Raw genomic sequence first — 14,511 nt, 5'->3', positions numbered from 1 at the left:
GTAAAGACAAGGGTCTTGTTCTTGTTCAGGCTGGTCGCCAACTCCTGAGCTAAAATGATCCTCCCACTTTTTCCTCCCAGAGTACTAGGATTACAGGCATGAAATACCTCACCCAGACTAATTTTCTGAATACTTTTTATCTGTGATTAGCTGAATCTGTGAATGTGGAACCTGTGGATGGATATAAAGGGACAATTGTACTTATTTAATTCCTGAAAAAATTCTTAAAGTGACAATAATATGAACCTCAAATGCACAAGGAACCTTGAAGAGAATATTAGGTAACTCAACTATAACAATTTAAAATTAGAATATTAAGGAACTATACCTTGAGCATCCAAAAATTTAATTTATGATTCCTTGTGAACTAAATTTCACTGAGAGATGCTAGAGTCTAAACCTAAAATTTAGGGTCAATTATGGTTTAAAGGTTTTTTTTTTGAGACAGAGTCTTACTTTGTCATCCTCTATGGAGTGCCGGAGCATCACAGCTTATAGTAACCTCAAACTCTTGGTCAAGCGATCCTCTTGTCTCAGGCTCCTGAGCATCAGGGACTGAAGGTGCCTGCCACAACACCCGGCTATTTTTAGAGACAAGGTCTTGCTTACTCAGGCTGGTCTCAAACTCGCAATCCACCTGTCTTAGGCTCCCAAAGTGCTAAGATTATAGCCGTGAGTCACTGTGCCTGGCCATGTTTTACAGTTTTTACAAAGGAAAACTCAAAATTTAATAATCCTTAAGAAAAATCACATGAAAAGTAGTAGGGTATTTGTAGATACTACATATATAGACGTATAAACACTTTCAGGAGGAAAAAGGAAATCACAATTAATATTCATAGGTTATCACCACTTTCTTTTACATAAGATAAAAGAGTCAGCAACCAGGCATGGAGCCAGAAGAGGGGAACCTAACAGCAATGAACTCTAAAATTATTTGTAGAGTTTTATAGTCAATGTAAAGAAATACAAAAAATCTATACACTATAAATCTTTAATTTTATAAAAACCAAAAGTAGTCCAACTACCTATTGCCCATTTACGAAGATAAAAATTGAAACAAAAATTCTGAACCTATTTTGTAAAACTTCTGTTATAATATTTTTAAATTAACTCCAGCCTATGTTGTTCTAATGAATGAAGTAACAGTTAAACTCAAGGGGAGGGCAGATATAAAATACGAGAATTTTATCTTTTCCAGGAAATGATCACAATTTCATTGAAAAGTATAGGATAAAGAACCCCTTAGCATCTTGTGTACTTTATTCCTTTTATACAAAGTCCAAATATTTCCATTTTAAACCTCTAGATTATCCAGGTATTTGAAATAGTGATATTTAAGTTGTACATCAAAGGACATCATACTCTGAAAACAGGCCTGCTTCAAATATAATTTGATTAATTGTAGGGGTACTTACTCACAGAAGACTTCTTAGCAAATACTTGCGTTTTATATTTAAAAAATCAGTAAGGTAGAATTTTAAAAATCTTAATTTACAATGCATTGTAAACTGCACACAAATGCCACATGTATCACAGACCAGCACAGGTGAAAAGTTTCTTCCAGATATTTATAAGACTTTGTATCTTCCTTTATTTGTTGGTTGGTATGAATTTTGCTATGAGAGAAAATAAAAGATACATCATCAGAAAAAGCAAAAAAAAAGGTACATGTTTAAGATCATTTCCTTTATGATACCAGATATTCAAAATTAAAAGTGTTGTATCATTGCATTAAGGAAGAAGTAACTGTTTAATAATTCATCATTTCTCTTTGTTCACTCAACTATTCCTTAAGGCAGTAGCATCAACAAGCACAAGTTTTTGTTGGTTTTTTTTTTCTAGCATTCCTTGGTCAAAGAGTCTTCTGCACTTAATTTAGGCTATTTTACTTCTTCCCTCTTGTTCTGTGTATCCTTTCAAACTTCTCATATCCCAAAAGAATGTTCTATAAGAGGAATTTTAGAAAAGTCCTCAAAAATCACATTCTTAGAGAAAGGATATGGTTTTTATACATGGGTCATTAAAAAAGTTCCGAGACATACAAAAATCAAGAAACACAAAATTCACATGGATGGAAATAAATAAAGCTCTCCCAGCCAGCCAAGCAAGATGAAAATTGCTCACACTACTGTGCAGGTGAAGGTGGGGGGAATGAAACTTGCATGGGTGAATCAGAAAGGACACTGTTGACTGTGTTTCTTGGAAGTGAAAAAATGGACCATAACATAATCTCAAAACTATGTATACACCGTAGAGAGTGTTTACAAGCTTAATAGGCACTACCACACAGGGATGTGCCTGTGCCCTTAGGAAAGGAAGTCTGTAAAGGACTTTTTCCAAACTCAAATTAAGAAGTCACTAAGTTTAAAGGTACCAACAACACCTTTTTTTTCTTTTTTTTTTTTTTTGAGAGAGTCTCAAGCTGTCACCCTGGGTAGAGTGCTATGGCATCACAGCTCACAGCAACCTCCAACTTGGGCTGAAGTGATCCTCTTGCCTCAGTTTTTCTATTTTTATTAAACACGGTATCTCACTTTTGCTCACAATGGGCTCAAACTAATGAGCTCAGGCAATTCACCCACCTCAGCCTCCCAGAGTGCTGGGATTACAGGTGTGAGCCACCTCGCCCGGCCCCAACAACACCATTGGTTAGCAAAGACATAGAACAATTGAAATTTTCATACAATGACAGGAGTATATAAACTGTTATAACTCCTTTGGAAAACTATTTAGCAACATCTACCCTATAATTAGCAATTCTACTCCAAAGTATATACCCAAGAAAAAAGCATACCAATGTGTGCCAAAGAGATGGGAGCATTTTCATAAAAACAAAAAACTAGAATAACCCCAAAATCCAATATATCAATTAATTGTTATATATCCATATAATTAAACACTATAGGGTAGACATAAGTTTGTGTGCAATTTAACATAGTTAAACATAGTAAATCGCACACACACTTTATGTCCACCTGTATATGGCCACAAAAAATGAATAAATTATTGCTACATGCAACAGGAATTCATCTCCTCAAAATAATTTTGAGTGAAGGAAACTAGATACAAAAGGATATATAGCACATGATTCCACTTACACAGTTTTCAAAAGTAGGCAAAACTAATCTATGATTTCAAAAGTCACATATGGTTACATTCAGAGGACATGAATGATGACAAGGAGCACTATGGGGATGGCTTCTGAGATGTTAATAATTTTCTTTATTTCTTGTCTAGTGATTGTATCAATGTGCTAAATTTGTGAAAATTCATCAAGCTATGTGTGGATGATTTGTGTACTTGTCTGTATTTATGTTACAGTTCAATAAAACACTTATTAAGACAAAACAAATAAGCCCTTGAGGTTTTCACTTACCAACCGGATCAGTTCTTCTTTTATGAGCCTGGTGATTTCTGCCTTTGCTTTCTGCACTGCCAGTTCATTGGCACCTGGTGATTGAATGAAAAGCATGTTGTTAGTGTTACTAGAATTGCACTGTACTTCTATCCATGTCATGAAGGTCCAAGAAAACATACTGTAGTTGACGTTCAGGACTGCCAAAATAGCCTTTCAATATCTGGTAGAGAAACACCCACATTATATAATGGATGCTATTATTTTGATTACTTTTAGGGTATCAAATGTAACCAGAGGCCACATTATATGTAGTAGTAAGAGTTACTGATGAGTTGATTAGAAAGAGTGAAAAGGATAATTAGCAATTTGTCCAGAAGAGAGTTAAGGAAAGGTTAAAGGGAAATTGAACTTCCCTGCTTTATTCATTTAACAAATATTGACTGGACTTTCATTATGTTGCAAATGTTTCAGAAAGGTGTCATTTGAAGAGTCTTAAAGACAAAAGGAAGACTAGCCAAGTGGAGAGAGGAGAGATGCCATGGAGAATATTTTGCGAAGGGAACCACTTGTGCACTGTCTAGAATTAACAGAAGAATGCTTAATTGTTGAAGAATAAGAGAAGTTTAGTGTGGTTGGAAAAGAGTATGAAGAACATAGCAAGACAGCTGACTAGAAGAGGAGAATTAGAAGCATACAGTTAGAAATTCAAGTGACATTAAGCATTCACCACTATGATATACTGTGAGAGATTTAAGACACAAAAAACTCATTCTTGCTCTTTATATTGTTTTAGACTACTAGAAAAACTTATAAACATACTACAACAGAGTGGGTAAAAGTAGTTTACCAAAATAACTTTTTCTTTTTGAGACAGGGTCTCTCTGTTGCCAAGGCTTGAGTGCCACGGTATCATCATAGCTCATAGCAACCTCAAACTCCTAGGCTCATGTGGTCTCCTGCCTCTAGGACCACAGGTGTGTACCACTATGCCTGGCTAAATTTTCTATTGTTTTGTAGAGATGGGTTTTGCTGTTTTACTCAGGCTGGTCTCCTGAGTATGGGAGGAGGATTACTTGAGCCCAGGAGTTCAACTCCCAGCCCCAAGCCATCCTCTTGCCCTGGTTTCCCAGTGTACTAGCATTACAAGTAGGAGCCACTATATCCAGCCCACAATAACTTTTTTTTTTTAAGACAGAGTCTTATTTTGTTACCCTCAGTAGGGTGCCATAGCATCATAGCTCACAGCAACCTCAAACTCTTGGGCTTAAGCAATTCTCTTGCCTCAGCTTCCCAAGCAGCTGGGACTATAGGTATTCACCACAATGTTTGGCTATTTTTAGAGATGGGGTCTTGCTCTGGCTGGTCTTGAACCCAAGAGCTCAGGCAATCCACCCACCTCAGCTTCCCGGAGTGCTAGGATTACAGGTGTGAGGCACTGAGCCCGACCCCTACAATTAACTTTTAAACATCACTTTTAAGAAGCTTTTCTTGAGATAAGGTTAGATGGGCAAAAACTCTGGAGGCTTAAAGTACTGCACAGGAAAAGGTTTGTCCTTTTCTTCTCTGAAGTTCAAGGATAAGGCTCATGTGCTCAGGTGACACTGGCGTTTCCTAAGTTCCCACATCTCCTAAGCCTTGGGTATAGCCCTGATGCTGTCCATCCTCTAGCATGCTGGAGCTGCCATCTCTCCCACAACTAGATTGTGTTCATCAGGATGATAGGTACCTACCTGTGCCATCTCTAGTTTCAGTGTCCAGCCTGATGCCTGACCCAGACAGGGCCTCAATAAATGTTGGATGAATGAAAAAAAAAAAAAGCAGCGGTAGCTTTTCCTGACTTTTCCAAGCAGAGTAAAGAGGTTTTCCCACAAAACTCTCACAGTATTGTATTTGTTTTCACTATGATAGCACATTTTTGAGGCTGAAGATTTTTTTCTGACATGATGTGAACAGTGAAGAAGAGAATCAAAGTAAGATGCTAAGAGTTGACTAGCAAAGAAACCTAGAAGTAAGCTCAGCGCCTGTAGCACAGTGGTTATGGCACCAGCCACATACACCCAGGCTGGCGGGTTTGAACCCAGCCCAGGCCAGCTGAACAACAATGACAATTGCAACAAAAAACAGGTGTTGTGATGGGTGCCCATAGTCCCAGCTACTTAAGAGGCTGAGACAAGAGAATCGCTTAAGCCCAAGAGTTTGAAGTTGCTGTGAGCTGTGACCCCCACAACACTCTAACAAGGGTGATATAGTGAGACTCTGCTTGAAAGAAAGAAAGAAAAGCAGGAAAGAAAGGAAAAAAGAAAGCAAGCAAGCTAGAAGTAATGTGGTCATGGTGGGTCATGTCTGTATTCCTAGCACTTTGGGAGACCAAGGAAGGAGGATCACTTGAGCCTAGGAGTTCAAGACCAGCCTGGGCAATAGCAAGACGCCCATTTTTACACACACCCCCACCAAAAAAGTAAATTAATTCTTAGTGAGACAATTCTATCCCTTATTAGAAATGGATAATAACCTTTCTGACTGGAGGTCAGGGGAGAGAGAAAGAGAAAGAAAGGGGAGGGCATGAGAGTAAGATGCAGGAAGTTTAACAGGAAAAAAAGGGACAAGTGTATAGCTGTGAAATTACAGCAACATATCTAATTTAAGTCCTCTACCTCTATCAGCCACTAACCACAACATTTTCAAGCTGTGTGGGGAAGGTGGGTGCTGGAGGGGAAAAGAGGTGGTTAACAGTGAGGGGAAGGATAGAATCAAGAATGAAGTCAGACTGATAATTACAACAAAAATGAAGTTCCCAAAGAAAACATATCACTTAGCATAAGTTAGTGTGAAGCTTGTTGTTACTTCTGTATTAATTTTTCTTTCGTAATTTTTTCTATGTGCTATTTTCAATAGCACCTAGATCCAAGTAGAAGAATACTTTTCCTACTTTAGAGCCTGACCCTTTGGACCAGTTTAAATTCTGATTTAGGTAACATCTTTAGTTAATAGGTTACATATGTTTATAAGTAGCCATGAAAAAGAGGCATTTCCTTTCATTGGTCCTAAAAAACTCTGGCTGCTTTTAAGGGATTCTCCACTAGTAAAAAAACGAGGGTCACAGAACAGGCTATATAAATTATACAGGCTGACTAGGCACGTAAGTCCTTCCTGTTCTCCTTCCCTTTGCCTGGTGGGAGGCCTCGAACTGCTGAGCCAAACAGAGCCTCCAAGGAGCCAGCAAGGCAGTGGGGTCCCTCCAATTACAGAACCAGAAACAGATGACACTAGGCTCCTTCCACACTAGCAACACCTGTTTTCATCCTGTTAGTGTTTAGTTGAGTTTGGTTAATATTTCAAAAACTAAATGATCCTTTTAAAATTTTAATTACCTCTGAAAATTCTAAAAGCGTTAGATCATTTAATTATCAATCCTCAGCTCTTATTCACTATCATTCATTATGTCTCTAGAACATTTTTAAAGATTTGTTTTCAACAAGATTGTCTTTCTATGGGGGGGGGGTTTGCTTAAATTATTATAAAAATTAGATGTTATTTACCCAATGCAAGTTCACAGTGGGGAGAAGTAACCAGAACTATTCTATGTGAAAAGAAAAGTAAGCATAAGCTCTGGAATGTATACAGTATTTCACTCATGATGTTACATGGTAGTACCCCAGATGTGCTCTGATACAGTTATAAGTAAACTGAACTTTGATATGTTCATTACAGTATACCAAAAAAATGACCGTTAAATTAATAAATGATCCAAGTAGAAGAATACTTTTCCTACTTTAGTTAGAGCCTGACCATTTGGACCAGGTTAAATTCTTTCATTGATCCTAAAACTACTTTGGCTGCTTTTAAGGGATTCTCCACTAGTAAAAAAAAAAAAAAAAAAAAAAGGGGGGGGTGGTGGTCATAGAACAGGCTATATAAAGATAATCTACAAGGGCAGCGCCTGTGGCTCAAAGGAGTAGCTGGAGGTGATGGGTTCAAACCCAGCCCCGGCCAAAAACTGGAAAAAAAAAAAGGGAAGAAAAAGATATCTACAAAAAGATATATTTTTGTAGAACAGGCTATCTAGAGATATCTACAAAAAGATATCTTTTCAAAGCAAATAATCATGTCTCTGATTTAGCTTCTTAAGCAGGAATTTAAAATACTTGTTTTGCTTATGACATCTATAGTATTCAAACAGAACATAAAAATTTGTTTTTATTTTTTGAGACAAAGTCTCACTCTATCACGGTGAGCTATGCTGTGGCGTCACCATAGCTCACAGCAACCTTAAACTCTTGGGCTCTAGTGATCCACCTGCCTTAGCCTCCCAAGTAGGTAAGACTGTAGTTATGCACCATCATGCCCACCTGGTTTTTCTACTTTTAGAAGAGATGGGGTCTCACTCTTGCTCAGGCTGGTCTTCAAATCCTAGGCTCGAGCAATCCACCCATGTCTGCCTCCCAGAGTGTTAGGATTACAGGCATAAGCCACCGTAGCTGGCCAGAACATAACCACACCTGGCCTGAACATAAAAGTTTGACTCCATGTCTACCAAAGATTTTTGTCATCAGATTCCTCTATGTATCACTACATTTCCATTCTGCAAGGCATAATAAAAATAGTAGCAAATACCTGCCCGGTTCCAAGTGCAAAAAAATGTCATTGCAATTTTTGTTGCTTGAAGACTCAAGTGCCAGCAACCCCCATTTTGCTATGTAGTAACAGTGTCACACAGTTTACAAACACACTGAGTCACTGGCAGACTAAAAGTCTTTCAGCATACATGAGAGGACACCATTTAAAAACCTGACTTGAGGCTGGGTGGATTACAGACTCACACCCGTAATCCCAGCACTCTGAGAGGCCGAGGTGGGTGGATTGCCTGAACTCACAGGTTTAAGACCAGCCCGAGGAAGAGTGAAACACCCCCCCCCCCCAAAATCTCTAAAAATAACCGGGTGTTGTGGAGGGCACCTGTAGTCCCAGCTATTCAGGAAGCCAAGGCAAGAGAATCCCAAGTGTTTGAGCTACGATGCAGCAGCACTCTAAGGAGGGCGACCAAGTGAGACTCTTGGGGGGAGGGGGGAACACTTGTGCTCTGCTGGCAGCACCTGTGGCTCAGTGGGCAGGGCAATGGCCCCATATACCAAGGGTGGCAGGTTCAAACCCGGCCCTGGCCAAACTGCAACCAAAAAATAGCCGGGCATTGTGGCGGGCACCTATAGTCCCAGCTACTCGGGAGGCTAACGCAAGGGAATCGCCTAAGCCCAGGAGTTGGAGGTTGCTGTGAGCTGTGTGATGCCATGGCACTCTACCGAGGGCAACATACTAAAACTATCTCCAAAAAAAAAAAAAAACAAAACAACCTTGACTGGAAATAGATACAAGTCATTTTCTCAGAATCACAAAGAGAATAACAAATGCAGTGTGCATAGTTCTGGACCTACATCTTTTGTACACCACTTAAAAATATTAAGAAAATTACTGCAATGGTAGTGGCAAAAACATGGAAAACATAAAGGCTACACTTAAGGTTCACCTTTGCTGTAATTCATCATTAATTCCAAAAGTCTCAAAAGTAAAGTGATGTTAGCAAAAATGGCAGAGCACAGAACTGCAAAAGCCTGTCATCATCCACAAAAGTGGCAATAAATTCTCAAAACCTGCCAAAATCAATTTTATTTGAACTTTGGCAACTAATCAAAACTTTACAAAAATCAGGAAAACACTCAAGAAAAATTTAAAAACAGGCTGAGCATGGTGGCACATGACTTTAATCCTGGCACTTAGGGAGGCTGAGATAGATTGCTTGAGGTCAGGAGTTTGAAACTAAGCTGAGCAAGAGCAAGATCCCATCTCTACTTTAAAAAAAAAAAAAACAGAAAAACTAGCCCAGCGTGGGCAGCACCTGTGGCTCAGTGAGTAGGGTGCCGGCCCCATATACCGAGGGTAGCAGGTTCAAATCCAACCCCAGCCAAACTGCAACAAAAAAATAGCCGGGTATTGTGGCGGGCACCTATAGTCCCAGCTGCTGGGGAGGCTGAGGCAAGAGAATCACGTAAGCCCAAGAGCTTGAGGTTGCTGTGAGCCGTGTGACGTCATGGCACTCTACCAAGGGCAGTAAAGTGAGACTGTCTCAAAAAAAAAATAAAAAAAACCAACTAGCCCAGTGTTGTGGCAGGTACCTGTAGTCCCAGCTATTCTGGAGGCTGAGGCAAGAGGATTACTCTAGAGCAGGCATCCTCGAACTGCAGCCCACAGGCCACATGAAGCAGTGTGAATTGTATTTGTTCCCGTTTTGTTTTTTACTTCAAAATAAGATATGTGCAGTGTGCATAAGAATTTGTTCATAGTTTTTTTTTTTTTTAACTATAGTCTGGTCCTCCAACAGTCTGAGGGACAGTGAATTGGCCCCTGTTTAAAAAGTTTGAGGATGCCTGCTCTGGAGTGAGAGTCTGAGGTTGCTGTGAGCTATGACAACATAGCACTCTATCCCAGGGCAACTGAGAGGGAAAGGAGAGGGGAGGGGAGGGGAGGGAGAAAGAAAAAAATCAGCCAGAGCAAAAATGAGACACACTCTGTATTAAAAACAGAAAAATAGTTGGGAGTGGTGGCACACAACCCACAGGCTCAACTACCCAGGGGGCTAACACAGGTGGATGGCACCCAGAAGCTATGATGATGCCACTGCACCCTAGCCCAGGACAGAGAAAGAACCTATAAGTAAGGAAAGAAGTGAAGGAAGAGGAAGGGAGGGAGGAAAGAAGGAAGGTAGGAAATAAAGGGAGAGAGGAAAGGGAGGAAGGCCTACCAGCTCAATCTCAAAAAATGTCATTTTTTTGTCTTGACCTTTCTGGTAGCTACCTAAAAGACCATCTCAAAGGGCTTGCCTTTACTTCAACTAACTTAGAACTACTGGGGAAGTACAGGAGACATTTACCAAAATGCAAATGTAGGCTTGGAGCTTGTGGCTGAAGCCGCTAAGGCACCAGCCACATACACCTGAGCTGGTGGGTTCGAATCCAGCCCAGGGCCCGCCAAACAACAATGATGGCTGCAACCAAAAAATAGCTGGACGTTGTGGCAGGTGCCTATAGTCCCAGCTACTTGGGAGGTGGAGGCAGGAGAATCGATTGAGCCCAGGAGTTGGAGGTTGCTGTGAGCTGTGATGGCACTCTACCCAGGGCAACAGCTCGAGGCTCTGTCTCAAAGAAAAGAAAAAAAAAAGCAAATAAGAAAGACTAGGGAATAAAATGCTTTAGGGAATAAGGGCTTTGGTAAAGTTCTCACATATGGGAATTTAGGTCATGTGCCTGCCCAGGGCTGGGCACGTGATCAGAAAAGACCTGAGAAGGCCGTTAAGCTCTCACTCTCTCTGGCTGACCTCCAGACTCTATGCAAGCATAAAAAGAGAGTTAAGGCAGAACTGTATGCCTGGCTGAGAACTGAAGGCTTCTCCCAGTACACACAGAAAACACACCAGGAAGGAATAGCTATTTTTCTTCCCTAGGGATTTAAGGAAACCACTGTCAAATCACTATTTTAGCCCTGACTTAAGCATTATAAAAGGTACCTTGTAACAAAAAAATTTGTATTCCCTTAGTATTTAGAAAAAAAAAAAAACCACTATCTGACTATAGCAGCCACACACGAAAAAGAATATAGACTGTATAGGGCAGAGCCCGTAGCTTAGTGGGTAGGGTGCCGGCCACATACACCGAGGCTGGAGGGTTCAAATGTGGCCCAGGTCAGCGAAAACAACAAGATAACTGCAACAACAACAACAAAAAAAATAGCTGGGGCGGTGCCAGTTGCTCAGTGGGTAGGGCACCTGCCCCATATACTGAGGGTGGAGGGTTCGAACCCGGTCCCAGCCAAGCTGCAACAGAAAAATAGCTGGGCATTATGGTGGGCTCCAGTAGTCCCACCTACTCAGGAGGCTGAGGCAAGAGAATGTTGCTGTGAGCTGTGATCCCATAGCACTCTACCAAGGGTGACGTAGTGAGACTCTGCCTCAAAAATAAATAAATAAATAAAAGAAACAAATGAATAAGCCAGGCACAGGTGGCTCACGCCTGTAATCTTACCATTCTGGGAATCCAACATGAGAGGATTCCTTGAGCTCAGGAGATCGAGAACAGCCTGAGCAAAGCCTTGTGGTGGGTGCCTATAGTCTCAAGTACTTGGGAAGCTGAGGCTGGACAACAGCTTTAGCCCAAGAGTTTGAAGTTGCTATGAACTAAAGGTACCATGGACAAAAAACTAAAGGAAACCAGGGAAATGATGACTGTCTAACTACAGTATATAATGATAACAAGCTAGAAATACAGGAACCAAATATAAATTCTGGAGCTGAAAAGTAAAATAAGTGAAATGAAAAATTCATTAGAGAGGGTCAATAGAATATTTGAGCAGGCAGAAGAAAAGAATCACTGAATTTAGCTAACTGTGGAGGTTAATGCTATAATCCCAGCTGCTCAGAAGGCTCAGACAGGAAGATTGCTTAAGACAAGGAGTACAAGACCAGCTTGGGCAACATAGGAAGACTCCATCTCAAAAAAGGAAAGTAAAAAAAAGAATCACTGATCTTGAAGACAGTCAATTGAGATCAAACTTGAAGAGGGCAGGAAAAAAAAAAAAGAATGCAAAAAAATTAATAAAGCCTGAGAGACTTGGAGGACATTGTCAAGTACATCAACACAGGTACAATGGTACATATATGGACCTAAACTGAAGTCAGAATATTACACTTACTACAAGCATAAATGGGTCAATCCTTAAAATGTATGCTTTTATTTATTTTTTATTTTATTTTTTTTTTGGCTTTTTAAATTTTATTTCGTTGCTTTATTTTTTATTTCTTTACTTTTTTGTTGTTAGTGTTGTTGAGACAGGGTCCCACCCTATGCCCCTGAGCATAGGGCAGTGGGCGTGGTAGCTCACCGCAACCTTAACTCAGGCTGCAGACACCCCGCTGCCTCAGCCTCCGGAAGCCGCTGGGATTACAGGTGCTGGCCACGGGGCCCTGCTGGGTTTTTCCATTTTTTTTTCATGAGTCGGGGTCTCACTGTCACTCAGGCGAGTCTTGAACTCTTGAGCTCAAGCAATTCTCCCTCCTCAGCCTCCCATAGTGCTGGGATTACAGGCGTGAGCTACTGCACCCGGCAAAATGTATGCTTTTAAAAATGACTTTTAATTTGATTCAACTGTCAAAACTGGAAAGTCCCGTAAACAGATCATTTACCTTTGCACACCTACTGAACTTCTACATAAAGACTTCAAATGAGGGTGGTGCCTGTGGCTCAGTGAGTAGGTTGCCGGCCCATATACTGAAGGTGGCGGATTTAAACCCAGCCCCAGCCAAAACTGCAACAATAAATAGCTGGGCATTGTGGAGGATGCCTGTAGTCCCAGCTACTTGGAAGGCTAAGGCAAGAGAATTGCCTAAGCCCAAGAGCTAGAGGTTACTGTGAGCTATGATGCCACCGCACTCTACCAAGGGTGACAAAGTGAAACTCTGTCTCTTAAAAAAAAAAGCTTCCAATGATATATGAAACTATTTTTTTCTCATAGATGTTTCTTTTTTTTTTTTTTTTGTAGAGACAGAGTCTCACTTTATGGTCCTCGGTAGAGTGCCGTGGCCTCACACAGCTCACAGCAACCTCCAACTCATGGGCCCAAGCGATTCTCTTGTCTCAGCCTCCCTTGCAGCTGGGACTACAGGCGCCCGCCACAACGCCCGGCTATTCTTTGGTTGCAGTTTGGCCGGGGCCGGGCTTGAACCCACCACCCTCGGTATATGGGGCCGGCGCCCTACCGACTGAGCCACAGGTGCCGCCCTCATAGATGTTTCTTACTTTCAGTCCTCTCGAGGCTTGTTTTCCCATTCTCTCTGCATCTATTACATGTACATCAAATTTTTTTTTTTTTTTTGCAGTTTTTGGCAGGGGCTGGGTTCGAACCTGCCACCTCTGGCATATGGGGCTGGCGCCCTACTCCTTTGAGCCACAGGTGCTGCCCTAATTTTTTTTTTGGCAGTTTTTGGCCAGGGCCAGGTTTGAACTCGCCACCTCCAGTGTATGGGGCTGGTGCCCTCCTCACTGAGCCATAGGACCTGCCCGATCAATTTTGATCCAACTCAAGCCTGAAACAGAACCAACAATACATACTTTCAATTGCCAAGTAAATTTTCCGCTCTCCTTCCTTAGGTTCTTTGCCAGGAGGGAAGTATGTTCCTCTGATTGTAATTGCAGCTTCAGAGTATTCACTGATTCTCTGCAGAGCTTCCTTAGAAGTAACTTTCCACCTAGCAGTCTAAAAGAAGAGGGTAGGGGAGAAAAAAATCACATCATAACAGGATAAAAAACCCTGGTGTGTTGACAAACAGTAATATGGCTAATATATTACGGGCAATATGACGACTATTATTAACACATACCTACATGGTAAGTTCATTTAGATCCTAACATACCTTGAAGTTATTCATTAAAACCAAATTTCTATTGTCCTATTGCCTATTACTTAGGTAAAAAGTAAATTACCCTGTTTCCCCGAAAATAAAACAGTGTCTTATTTTAAGGTGTGCTTCCAAAGATGCGCTAGGTCTTATTTTCAGGGGAAGTCTTATCTTTCCTGTAAGTAGGTCTTATTTTTGGAGGGTGTCTTATTTTCAGGGAAACAGGGTATTACAATGCTCATGTGTTTTAAAGATTAGCTGTTACGGCTCAGCACCTGTAGCCCCAGTTAGGGTGCTGGCCACATACACTGAGGCAGGCAGGTTCAAACTCACTCCGGGCCTGCTAAACAACAATGATAACCACAAAAAAAAAAAAAAAAAACAATAGCCGGGCATTGTGGCAGGCATCTGTAGTCCCACCTACTTGGGAGGCTGAGGCAAGAGAATCACTTAAGCCCAAGAGTTGGAGGTTGCTGGGAGCTGTGATGCCACAGCACTCTACTGAAGGTGGCAAAGTGAGACTCTGTCTCAAAGAAAAGGATTAGATGTTGCTCCTAAAGAGTCAGAGTTTCCATTTCAAGATAAAAAAAGTTTAAATCGGGCGGCGCCTGTGGCTCAGCGGGTAGGACGCCGGTCCCACATGCCGGAGGTGGCGGGTTCATACCCAGCCCCGGCCAAAAAAAAAAAAAAAAAGTTTAAATCTGTTACGTCA

General features: G+C 41.1%; 1 protein-coding gene across 2 annotated transcripts in view; it reads right to left on the bottom strand.

Annotated features, from left to right (window-relative positions):
* Positions 1–983: 983 nt before the first annotated feature.
* The window catches only part of DDX46 (DEAD-box helicase 46), an 88,864-nt gene continuing 75,336 nt past the window's right edge, over positions 984–14,511 (bottom strand). For both annotated transcript variants that reach the window (XM_053566406.1, XM_053566407.1), the window contains exons 21-23: positions 13,513–13,657; positions 3,380–3,453; positions 984–1,619 (exon numbers count right to left, since the gene is read on the bottom strand). In XM_053566406.1, coding sequence (XP_053422381.1) covers positions 1,572–1,619; positions 3,380–3,453; positions 13,513–13,657 — 267 coding nt within the window. In that variant the 3' untranslated portion in view covers positions 984–1,571. The remainder of the gene's footprint in view (positions 1,620–3,379; positions 3,454–13,512; positions 13,658–14,511) is intronic.

Source organism: Nycticebus coucang, chromosome 17 (assembly GCF_027406575.1).
Source record: "Nycticebus coucang isolate mNycCou1 chromosome 17, mNycCou1.pri, whole genome shotgun sequence".
Classification (NCBI taxonomy): Eukaryota; Metazoa; Chordata; class Mammalia; order Primates; family Lorisidae; genus Nycticebus; species Nycticebus coucang.
Note: the sequence above shows the minus strand (reverse complement) of the source record. Positions and strands in the feature narration are given on the sequence as shown.